At 49.7% G+C, this 11,739-nt stretch overlaps 1 protein-coding gene across 1 annotated transcript in view; it reads right to left on the minus strand.

Moving 5' to 3' along the window:
• The window catches only part of Ros1 (ROS proto-oncogene 1, receptor tyrosine kinase), a 145,184-nt gene that overhangs the window by 128,611 nt on the left and 4,834 nt on the right, over nt 1-11,739 (minus strand). Inside the window, exons 2-7 of the mRNA XM_023714195.1 lie at nt 9,792-9,836; nt 7,524-7,583; nt 5,565-5,591; nt 2,880-2,940; nt 1,523-1,671; nt 395-533 (exon numbers count right to left, since the gene is read on the minus strand). Coding sequence (XP_023569963.1) covers nt 395-533; nt 1,523-1,671; nt 2,880-2,940; nt 5,565-5,591; nt 7,524-7,583; nt 9,792-9,836 — 481 coding nt within the window. The remainder of the gene's footprint in view (nt 1-394; nt 534-1,522; nt 1,672-2,879; nt 2,941-5,564; nt 5,592-7,523; nt 7,584-9,791; nt 9,837-11,739) is intronic.

Consider the following 11,739-nt stretch of genomic DNA (forward strand, 5'->3'; position numbering starts at 1 on the left):
GCCTCCCCCCTGCTCCAGTCCCTGGCTGTCCCACAAGTCTTGCTCCAACTCCACCCACCATCTCAGCAGGCTTCTTCAGATCACCTTGAATACTGCTCAGCTTTCCTCCTGTCCCATTTCTAAACCCCTAAAACCTAAACTCCGCTCAGAATGGTCATCTCACCCTGCACACAGCAGCACGTCGCTTACCAAACTCTTTCCTAACCTGTAACACTAGTCACACAGACGGATTTCTCATCAAGGCATGAGCTCCCCAAGGGCTGTTTTGGACTGTGAATGCTACTTGGCATATAAGTAAATCCTTGATCACTAAATAGACCAATTTTTAAAAAGCAAACTAAGGCGAGGCCCTGGAACAAGGTCTGTACTGCAGAAGCAGCCGTGCACACCATACCTCCATGCGGATGAGTTCTGTAACTTGGGCTTGATGGAGAAAAAAGCTGCAGCTGGGCTGTGAAGACCCACACCACGCGAAAAATGTACTCTGTGAAGGGATGCAGGGCCCGTGCCACATAGGAGAGCCTGGACACCGTCTGCAGAACGTGAAGTCAACAGTCAGGATTTATCGGGCTGCCCCACACACCCAACCAAGAGCAGCTAACTGGTAGACAATGGGTGCCTTGGGTGCTCAGGGCCCTGGATCCTGCCGGGTGCGAAGGTCCCCTGACACTGTCTGCACAATTCACACACAAATTCTTCTTCAATAACTGGATTCAATTATCTGACACATATTTCAAGGTTTAACTACACTTTTTCTGTTAGTGGTCTTGTGTCTTGGGACAATTTTTTTCTGAACTTACTCACGCTTTCCTGAAAGGGACAACCCTCAATGACCAACCCAGCGGCCCTTCTAAACTGGAAAAATCTCGAGACCCTTCCTCCCGCCTCCTCTGTATCCCTCTTGGAACCTCTGGGGGAGGGGCGGGTAGACGGCACCACATGGGACAAGTGGGTGTGTGCAGCTGGGCCGCCAAGACTGCCTGTGTGCACGACTGGCTTTGCTCATAAGAAAGGTTTATGGAGCAGCAGAGTGAAAGTTCCTCAAATGTACATAAACACGCTTGAGTCTTTTCCAGGATACGCGTGTCTGTCGAAGCAGTCTCTCCTCCACCCTGAGGACATACTCCAAGACTGCGTTTGGTCCCTGACCCTTCAGACAGCTCTGAATCCTACATACAAGACTGTGGCAGTGACCTGCCAACCAGTGTGGCTAGTGAGTGACCAAAAGGTGGGCAGCATGTCCACGTGGATACACGGGACAAAGGCAAGACTCGGGGCCCAGGGGAACAGCGCGGCATGATGAAAAAGCGTATCGCGCTGCTCAGAACAGAAAGTAGTCTAAGAGTTACGAATTGTTTGCTTCTGAAATTTCCCATTAAACACTCTATGGTTGACAACAGGTAACTGAAAGTACAGAACCCAAAACCACAAAAAGAGGCCACTGTTAGTGCATGTCGTATTTGGGTACTCAGAACAATGCAGAGGGGGAATCTCTGTTACATGCAAATGCGGCTCTTCTCACCTCAGTGTAAGTCCAGCTCCCTGGAATTTGTGCGTATTTCCACTGGACGATGTATTTCACCTTAGAGATGTTGGCAGACTTCCATCTTAAAGAAATGCTATGGCTTGCAATGGCAGCAGCGAAGGGTGCGGTAGGGAGGTTGGTGTTTTCTGAGAAGAAAACAAGGCTTCGCTCAGCATGCACTCTATTGCAGAGTGTGCCTGCCCCCAAAAGGCCCTCAGTGTCCTCCTGCTGCAGGGGCCAGCTGAGCGATCCACGGTGCATGTGCCAGGTAGCTGTTTTACAGGTCTGCAGTGCGCCGTGTCCAGCACCGTCCAGGGTCTCTTAGGTGTTGCTTTCCCAGAGGCCAGGGGCACGTGTGCCCATACGGCTCTGGCTTAGAGCCCCCGCCCACGCCTCGTGTGCCCATAGGTGGGGCTTTTTCAGCAGTGGCTGGATCCAGTGGTTGTCACGCTGGGACTGTGTGGGTTGTGTGAGCACTACCTCTGTTCCCTGACTTGTTTGGCATCACCCAAATCCCTGTAGCCTAGATGGAGTGTAGAGGGGACAGAAGGAAGTTGCTGAGGTACCCGCTTGCTTGTTTTGCTGTCTTCTGCCAATCACGAGCTGATTTCTCCCCTAGATGCCCTTCTGCCCTGCCACCTGCCATGAATGGCCTGAAACATGAACAAACTGTGAGCCAACTAAATGTTTCTTCCATCAACTTCGGATGTCAGTTATTTTGTCTCAGGAATAAAAAAGTAATGAAGACAACACCAAAGCACATCTGCGCTACAGCAGAGTCACTCACTGCCCTGGGACGTGTACTGCAAGACAGATTTTGAGATTTTACACTATGATTCTTAATTTTGCCAACAATTGTTTTTTCTCTGTACAGACTTTACATTCCACTGTGTTTATAAGACTCTTCATGGCTTCTGAACATTGCAGACTTCACAGTTTGTGGCATACACTGAGAGCTACTTGCCAAGCATGATGCCTGAAGCCAGTTTTCTGCATGCCATATATCACTGGGAAGAAACTGATTTATTTCACTTTTTCTAAAATGTGATGGATTTAATACTTTGGCTTCTCCCCTCCCCCACTGGCTTTGATAGAAAAAGTAACTCTGACTTGGATTGCAAAAGCATGGTAGATTTGGCAGGCAGATTGAACTGCCCAAAATCAAGCTGCCAGGATCTCACACTAGGCCCACACTCCGTTCGTGAAACAGCAGCCCCCGACGTTGAGTCGGCTCGGGCCGCACACTGCCCCTCACTGCACAGAGGGCGTGCAGCCTGCGGACCCACAGCAAGCCCCCTCGTCACGTTGCTGCCACAGCAGCACTCGCGGGCGCGGAGGTCCCTGCGGTCCTCACCCAGCATCTCCTCCTCGTAGGCGCCTTCTGCGCTGCTGCAGCCCACTTCACAGGCCTCGCGCTGTGGAGACAGAGATGCGTGAGGCGGCCTCCTGCGAGCCATGGACAAGCTCCCAGGGACCCTGAAACACGAATACTTGATAAAACGTGTACCTTGTGTGTCTGATTTATTCCACTTAATATCGTGGCCTCGCATGGCACCCATTTTCACCAAAATGCACAGTAAAAACAGGTAAAGAACAAAATGAAAGCTAGATACTAGAATAGGAAGCTGATCTCCTGCAAACGGGGAGGGATTCAGAGGAGGAGAGGGGCAGGGACATAAAAGGACGGAGACCAGCTCCCCACAGTGAGCGTGGCCACCTCCTCCACCCACATACTGATGAAAACAAAAGCTGAACACGCGCTACCTTTACATTGATATTTTGGCTGAAATATTTACAGTTCCACTTGGTGGGATGAGACCAGTGCTTCCCAAATTCTTTTTGCCTATATTCCATAGAAAAAAAAATAACAATCTAGTACATACATATATATTGGGGGAAAAAAGATTCTTGGAACAATATTTGCGTCCCCCACTGGAGCAGTTTTGTTGTGATATATTCATACACCCTAAAACACAGGTACAGCCAGGTATCCTGACAGACACCTGCAATCTCAGCATTTGGGAAGCTGAGGCAAGAGGGTCTCCATGTGTTGGAGGCCAGGCTGCACTACATGGTGAGCCTGTATGAAGAAAACAGAACAGTTTCAGTGGGCTTTAGTCTATTTATAAAACTGCAAGCAGTGTGGCCTCAGGGCCCTTTCATTACCCCAAAATAAAGCCTGCGACCCGATGCTCTCAGGTGTCCAACTCCGCCCCGTTTCCTGTGATCCTTGTCTCTTGGTGGCTCTCTGACAAGTCACCGCCTCCAGCTTGAAGAGTGCTGAGCTTAACAACACACTTGCATCTCTGCCATTCTGACCAATGCTTCCATTGGCCAGAAACCTGGACTTCCCACCTAACGTGAAGCTCAGGGGTGGCCTGCTTATTGTGCTATCCACGTCTTCTTTGGAAAATTAAAGAGTGGCTCTCAATTTTTACAATAGCTAAACAGCTTCATGGATGTCTTAATAGCAAAGCTGAATTTTAAGATTTAGGAAAGTCTAGTGATGAAGCCTTTCAGGTCTTTTTTTTTTTTTTTTTTTAATCTCAATCAGGTGAGAACTTTGTCTAGTGAAGTGTGGGATGAATTTTCTCATCTACTGAGTCTTAGCCCAGCCCACCGTGCCCATTCCCAAGGAAAAGCCCACAGGGCAGGGTGCCACAGACCACCGAGAAAAGTTTCAACTCAATTTATGATCTTATTTTTGCTATTAAGAATGTTCTTGTTTTAGTCAATATTTTATTTGATTTTATTGGGAAAGGAGAAAGGAAACAGAAGAAAGGGATAGAAAGTATATATGCTTACACACAGGATAGCTTGGATAATTTTACTACTGGTTTTTACTGGCCTATTGAAAGGAAAAGTTAATGGTTAATTTTTTTTTCTCTTTTTTAATTTCTTGACCAATTTTGCATGCTTGTATCTGGTAATCTGAACAACTAATTTGAAAACAATAATATACAATATAACAGCAATTGTTGAATTCTTATCATTTTGCTTAGTGAAATTCTGTATCATTTCTAATTTTTTTAACTTTTTTTCTCTTTTAAAATTTTTTAAAAAGAATTTTTTGCTCTAGTAATGGCTGATGATGTGTGTTCCTTCCCCAAGTGAGGAAATGGAGCTCTCTCCTCTGTGTCCAGAACATTCAAACTGAACACAGGATAGCTCTGAAGGTGAGAAGTAATGTAGTGTCTTTATGTCACCTGCTGTCAAATCACCTAATTCTGAGGGGACAGAACACAGGAGAGGACAGATGCAGTTGAAGACCAAGCAGAGAAAGCACAAATTCTCGGGCTTATTGGGAAGAGGAGAAGCCAGGAGAGGAGAGGAAGGGAGAGGGGGCCAAGGAGGCCGTGACAGGAACCAGCACAGGAGTGACGCGCTGGTCCTGCAGCCCAGGAAAACTGATTCAAGTGCTAGCAATGACTGTGTTGAAAAGTGAAGGAAACTTAGTTTTCATGAACTGCACTGGAGGATGTGGCTGCTCAAGGCAGCCCGGATGTGTACTTCAGTGTCCCCTCCCTTGCCCAGGCTCCAGGGTATATATTTCAAGCACATTAGAAGCATACAAAGTCGCTCCTTGACTGAACACTTACAGACACTGCTCTTATTCTAATGGCCTAAAGACCACATCAGCTATCTTCCTTGTGCTGTATCAGGAATTGTGAGCAATCTGCAGGTGAGCTGAGGTGTACAGAGGATGTGCACAGGTAAGTACTGTGTCAGATTATGGAAGGAACCTGAACGTCGAGGACTTCAGCACCCGCGGGGTTCCTAGAACCAGTCCCTGCAGAAACCCAGAAGGACTACCCGTGCGTACGTGAGAATGTGTGTACACACACGCATATCCGGCTACATTCGCCTATGGGTACGCAGACACACAAAGCTGCCGTGTTCACTCCATGAGTGCAATCAGCCACCTTTGGTACCCAGAGCAACAGCTCTGTCAGGAAGGAAGGCTGTGCACGAGAACAAACGCATGGGATAAAAACCGTACGTGGGTTTGATGGCACACTTTAAGTAATTATCAACTCACCTCACAAACAGCAGCATAAGAATCATTCTGCACAGGAAAAAAAGGAAAAGCAAATGACTCAAAATCTTGAAAGTTGTAAGTAAAGTACAGTTAGCTGTAGGTTTCTTCCAAATTAACTTTTTGCCCCAAGGCTGACAAGCAACCAAACAAAATACAAGCAAAATGTCACCTCTGGTAGCCACTATGTGAATCGCTGCGACCTGCGTTTGCATCCCTGGGCAGCACAGTGGGCAGGACGTGTGCTAGAGTCGTAGCCGAACAACAGGGAAGCTGTGACGTCCACATGAGGGGCAGAAGTGTCCCAAGAAGGCACAGGGACACAGACTGAAGTGGAAGCCAGCCGTGGGTCCGCCTGCAAAGGCCAGTGGGCTCCCTGGCCTGACTGGCTCCGAGCATCCACACTGCTTCCTGGACTGCTGCCCAACAAGGAGCGAATACCTCTTGCCCACTTCCTGTCCACTCACAGCCAAGTGCTGCTGGGAGCTCTCCCTGTGGGCAGGGCACGGAGCAGCCTGAGAACCGCAGAGTATTCTGCCCACTGGCGTAAAAGAAGCCACATGTACAAGTGGACAAGTAATTCAGCTGCCATCAGTGAGGAGTGCGCAGCGATCACTAAGCTCAGATGTGAGATATTCGTCCATTCACAATTCCTGTGGGCACACAGCCACAAGTGTGGGCATGGGCATAAGCACGTCTGGGAATCAAGGAGGCAGGGCACCCTGCACAAGAGAACCCATGAGGAACGTAAATAAAAAGAGGTTAATGTCTCTGCTTAAACACCAGTATTGGGGCTGGTGAGATGGCTCAGTGGTCTAAAGCACCTACTTAGAACAAGCTCAACAAAGCACAGGGACCGCGGTTCAATCCCCCAGCACCACATGCCAGCCAGCCCCGCCCCCTAGTGGGCTGAGCTGGCGCCACACACACACACACACAAATAAATAAAATTTAAAAAAAAAAAAAACACCATTATTGTAGGGCTAGCAATATAGCTCAGCAGACTAAGAGCCTGTTTAGGCAAGCACAGGGACTGAGGTTCGATCCCCAGTACCGCATGCTGTGCCGGCCCTGCCCCCACAGGAGAATGACTGAGTCCAAGCTGCAGAGTGAAACCCTGTACCAAATACATAAAAAAAATAAATAAATACCAGTATTGTAATTTTATTCCATAATAGAAAATATTACAATTACCCTACACTGCCACTATCTACGGGCTTACCCTCTTGCCCAAATAAGCAAACAAACAAAAAAAAAACCACTTTGAAGTGCAAAATTCTTCTCCATAACATCAGAATACTTACCAATGTCTCAAGACTATCATTACATGGAGATTCTAATATTTTTCTAGTTTACTGACAAGAGAGTAGTGATTCAAGGGATTAAGTACTGTAATTAAGTTACATATTAAGTGGCAAAGCTGGACTAAATTAAAAATAAAAACTAACCTGAAATCAATTTTCTTACATACACTAGAGTCGGCTGACTACCTCTGGATTCAATGCTACCATTCTCCCTGCAAAAGACCTTGAACGTGACCCAGTGCTCGCTGCGGGAAGAGTGGCGGGGGAGCAGGGCAGAGCCTCCAGGGGCTGCTGCAGGGCAGAGCCTCAGCCCCATGCCAGACCACAGCTCTCCGCATCTCAGAGAACTGTACATCAAGAACTGACATGAGCCCAGGAAGGCTGCGAAGCTCCCCACGTGCTACTGGACAAGCCTCACGGTCTCAGAGCTCCAGGCGCCTCCGGAGCCCCTGGACAGTTTCGCCCTTCCCTGGCCCCGCTGCATGGCTGATGCCAGTCTAGTGTTCTCCACCCACATGGATGGCTCGGGCTTGCCCATGTTCCCTTTAGTGTCAAGTAAACTGGCAGAAAGCCAACAGAATGCAAGGAGCAGTCCTCTCAGAGGCTCTCCTACACAGGGAAGCAAGCCTACCAACAACGAATCACACACCGTACTCACACACTGGACTGCACAGCTTTCCTGGTCGGTAGAGCGCCAAAAGCGGCATCCTTGGATACACTACAAGATACAGCAACAGACAAGAGGGATGAAAAATGCAACTGTTCTTGTCACAGAAAGGTGCAGACTGACAAAAAGTATCAACTTGTGTTTCAGAAATAGAAACCCACCAGAAACCCACCAGAGACCACAGCTTCGTGGGTGTCAGCAGCACGGCCCTAACTGCGGGTGGACCAGAAGGCGGAGCGGCTTCCAGCTGCGAAGCAGGGCGCTGAGCGGAGTTAAGCTTTGTGCAGCCCGGAGAGCGCCCAGCCTGGGCACACGCTGTCTCCCGGGCAGCAGGCAGCAGCCAACTCCAGACGGCACTGAGTGTGCGCCCGGCCTCAGGCCCTGCTCACTACCAGCCCCGCCCAACCCCAACAGGTGGACCACATGGGAAGCCTGCTGCCTGCCGGCCGGGAGCACCCGGAGTGAGCCCCTGTTGGATGACTCGGCACTCTTCTTACTGACTGGCCCAGGCCTTGAATGTCACAACCACTCCTTCCCCAGGCCACACAGAATTACCCTAGATCTGTGGCTGAGGCTGGGCTTCTTCCCGAGTTCCAGACCCAGACAGGCTAGGCGTCTCCTCCTATACCGGCAACTCCAACTTCACACATGCAGCATGAGCTCCACACTCCCCCTCCATGCTCTTTCTCCTGTGGCCCCCGTCACTGTGCTACAACCTTCTGAGCTTCCTGTCCTCCTCCCACCTCCTGCCCCCAAGGGCCAGCCCTCTCCAAGCCCTGCTGACCCCTGGGGTCCACCCTGGGTCCTCCCTCGCTGCCTGGACTTCCGTGCCCTGCCATCTGCCTACAGCCTCATGCAGGATCCTCTTGTCTTATCATCTTTGCAAAACCAAACGTGTCTACACCCTCCTCTTACCTAAACTCTCTCAACTCTTCATCTTCTTGTGGACTGAGGCTGAGTGGCTGAGCACAGAGACAGAACTAGAACTCCCAGCTCCCCAGCTGCCAGCCTCAGCCTCTCCCTCCCTCTCCACGCACACACCTGTTTTCACAGCAAACTGAAATACACTGTCTCCCCTGAGCCAGGCAGGCGGCCTAACACGCTTGTGTCTTGATGCAGGAGCCCGCCTGCTGGTGGGCCTACACTTCCTGCTTCCCTAGAAGACTCTCCCTCTTTCAGGTTTCAGTTCAGAGGCCCTTCAAACAATGAGGTGTTTTTTGTCCTGTGTCTCCTCCACCTACACACCACCACCTGGTTCTCAGGGCGCTGCATGGCCCAGATTTCATGTATGTGTCTGAAAGCTTGAGAGACCTTTTAAACAGAGACACTATTTTGTTTGTAGATCTCTAGTGCCCAGTACAGTGCCTGGTTCAAACTGATACCTTGAGTCACCAAACACATTAAGAAATGAATACATGTGCAAAAAAGGAAAGGGGCAGGGGAGACAGCTCAGCAGCATAAGCACCTGCCTGGCAAGTGCAAGGTCCAGAGTTCAATCTCCAGTACCAAAACAAACAAACAAAAATAAATAAAACCATAAACTGCAACTATTCCAAGAAACGTAAGAGACTATCCATCCCAACCCTCTTCGATCACATACAGTAAAATACAGCCTCAGAAAAGTAATTCATCCAAAGCCACATGGCTATGTAGAGTAAAAACGGGCTGGGATTGGTTCTGTGCCTTTTCTACTTCAGTACACTTCGTTTTTTAAAAAAATCTCATAATCCAGACTTCTCTGCTTTTTTGATTGATCTTTTGTCCAGCAGAAATGAGTGAGATTTTACATGGCAATTATTCTTATTATAACGAACTGACCATTGTTCCTTTCTCTTTTTTTCTTTCTCTTTCTTTCTTTGTACCAGGAATCAAATGCAGGACTTCACACTTGCCAGACAGGTGCTGTGCCACTGAATTATATCCCCAGTCCCACTGTTCTTTTTCTCAAAGATTGACCGATTTGGTTGATTCGGTACAGGATCCTGCTACACAGCTCAGACTGATAGTGACCTTCCTGTCTCAGCCTCCCCAGCACAGGGATTAGAGGCGTGTGCCACCACCCCCAGTTTCAGTGGCCAGCCCGGCACAGGGCTAGCATGGCATGCTTTACCACACAGCACAAGGCACCGGTGATCAAAGCCGAGTCCTTGCGCTTGCCAGGCAGGCGCTTAGACCGCTAAGCTATCTCCCCAGCCCTGATTGTCCCTTTTTAATCAACACAAATGCTGTAAAGTTCTTGACAGTGAAGCAGTCACTCACCGGTCCACTCAGATTGTGTGGGGTGCCAAGGTCAGGCTGCTCACCCTGAAAAGAAGGGGGTAATAAAAAGAAGCTATTGATATCAGTAACTACCATACCTTTCGTAAAAGCTCCCTGGATTAGTGCTACCTCCTCTTTCTTTGCTAGCAGTGAAGAAGCTCAATGTTCTAAAATCACTAAGTCCATCATGAAAGTGGACGAAATGCTGGTACAAATTACAGAGGCAACCCTAAGGATTTGCAGGGGCAACGAAGACAGGCTTAGGACCAATAGATTTAAGAGTGGTGGAGGTTGATGGGGAGCATCTCCTACCGAGTTAGATAAATCTATGGACAGACTGATTAATTAGGAGCTCTCCTGGATTAGAGATGAACTGGTCTACAGGTTTCTTTCTTACAGCTACTCTTAAAGAGCAGAATGTTGGACACGTGTATAACTAAACACACAAACGCTCTGCTATTCCTCACATATTTGCAAATTTTAACAAGTTTTTGTAGTGGGAGAAAATAAGAAGGAACTGAAGGAGGAAGTCTTTAGATTGCTCAGCCTCCCTCCAGTCCTCGTTTGTAAGAAGTCCTCCTACCAGGCCCACAGCAACACCTGAACCTCTCCCAGAGGTCAGTCCTCAGTCCTTCTGCCACTAGAAGCCCAGCCCTGGAGGCAAGGTCAGGCCCAGGAGGGCAGTAAAGCCCGGATGAGGCTCGCAGCTGGAATCCAGGTGTGGGTCCGGCCAGGCAGCCCGAGCTTTTCAAAGGAGAAAGGGAAGCTCACCAAGGAACCCCCCTCGCTCTCTGTGCTTTGCTCTGTCGCCCCAGGCTCCAGAACAGTGCCTGGTGGGTGCGGAGTGGTCCACCCCCTCACAAAGGCCTGATCCGTGGGGGCTGCCTCTCATTTAGGGGGATGAGGATGACTCAACGCCTAGGCCCGGTGGCGCAAGGTGTCTGGGGAGGCTGAGGTCGAGGATCACAAAGCCCATTCCCAGCACAGGCACTTTAGGACTTAACAAGCCCCTATCTCAAAACAAAAAAAGAGCTGGGGATGTAGGTCATGCTAAATCCCTGGATTCAGTCCCTAGTCAAAACAAACAAGCCTCTAATCCCTAACCATTTAACATTTGATTAACAAAATTACAGATTTTTTCAGGTAGAAACAACAAAATAATTATTTTGTTTTAGACGGTACATCTTTTAATTTGTAACCTAGAATTGATTAGGTCTGGTTTCCATGATTTTGCTCAAAATAAGGCTTAATTCCCCCATATCCAATTGCACTGACTTACACTCAGGTTAAAGACAGTGAATTCATAAATAAATGTTTCAAAAACGCGCGTGCACTCGTAAAAGCCAACAGTGAGGCTCAGCCACCGGCGGCGTCTGTGCGCTCCTTCGCCCAGGTGCTTCCGGAGGCCGCTCGGTCTGCGCGGTCCGGCCCTGCGCTGGGCTTCAAGCTGCCACCACCAGGCCTCTCCCTAGTCTCGGGGGAGTCACCCCAGAGCGGTGTGAACTGGTTCCCAGGGAGGTTTTATGAGCTCCCCTACTCTGCACTCGCTCCCCCTCGCCCTCGTAAGGCAAAGCTACTGCGCCCTGAACCAGCCCCACTTCAGGGTTCGCACGAAGCCGCGCGGCGTCGCACGCTCCTCGCAGGACAGCTGGCCGAGTGGGGGACATCTGGGCGCCTGCGCCGCGTCTGCTCTAACCCGAGCAAACCCACACTTTCCGCTGTGGGCTTCAGACCCGAGCGCACCCTGCTGCTCACCTTTAGTCCAGTTTCTCCCTTACCTGTCTCCGAGAGTCCAACCCAGCTCTACGCGTCAGACCCTCGCACTGACGCCCATGTGCGGGCGCACGCGTCTGCCTGCGCACCTCCACCCGAGCTGACGCCCACGTGTGCGCGTGCACGTCCACCTGCGCACCTCCACCCGAGCTGACGCCCACGTGTGCGCGTGCAC

Source organism: Octodon degus, unplaced genomic scaffold, assembly GCF_000260255.1.
Source record: "Octodon degus isolate 3935 unplaced genomic scaffold, OctDeg1.0 scaffold00034, whole genome shotgun sequence".
Classification (NCBI taxonomy): Eukaryota; Metazoa; Chordata; class Mammalia; order Rodentia; family Octodontidae; genus Octodon; species Octodon degus.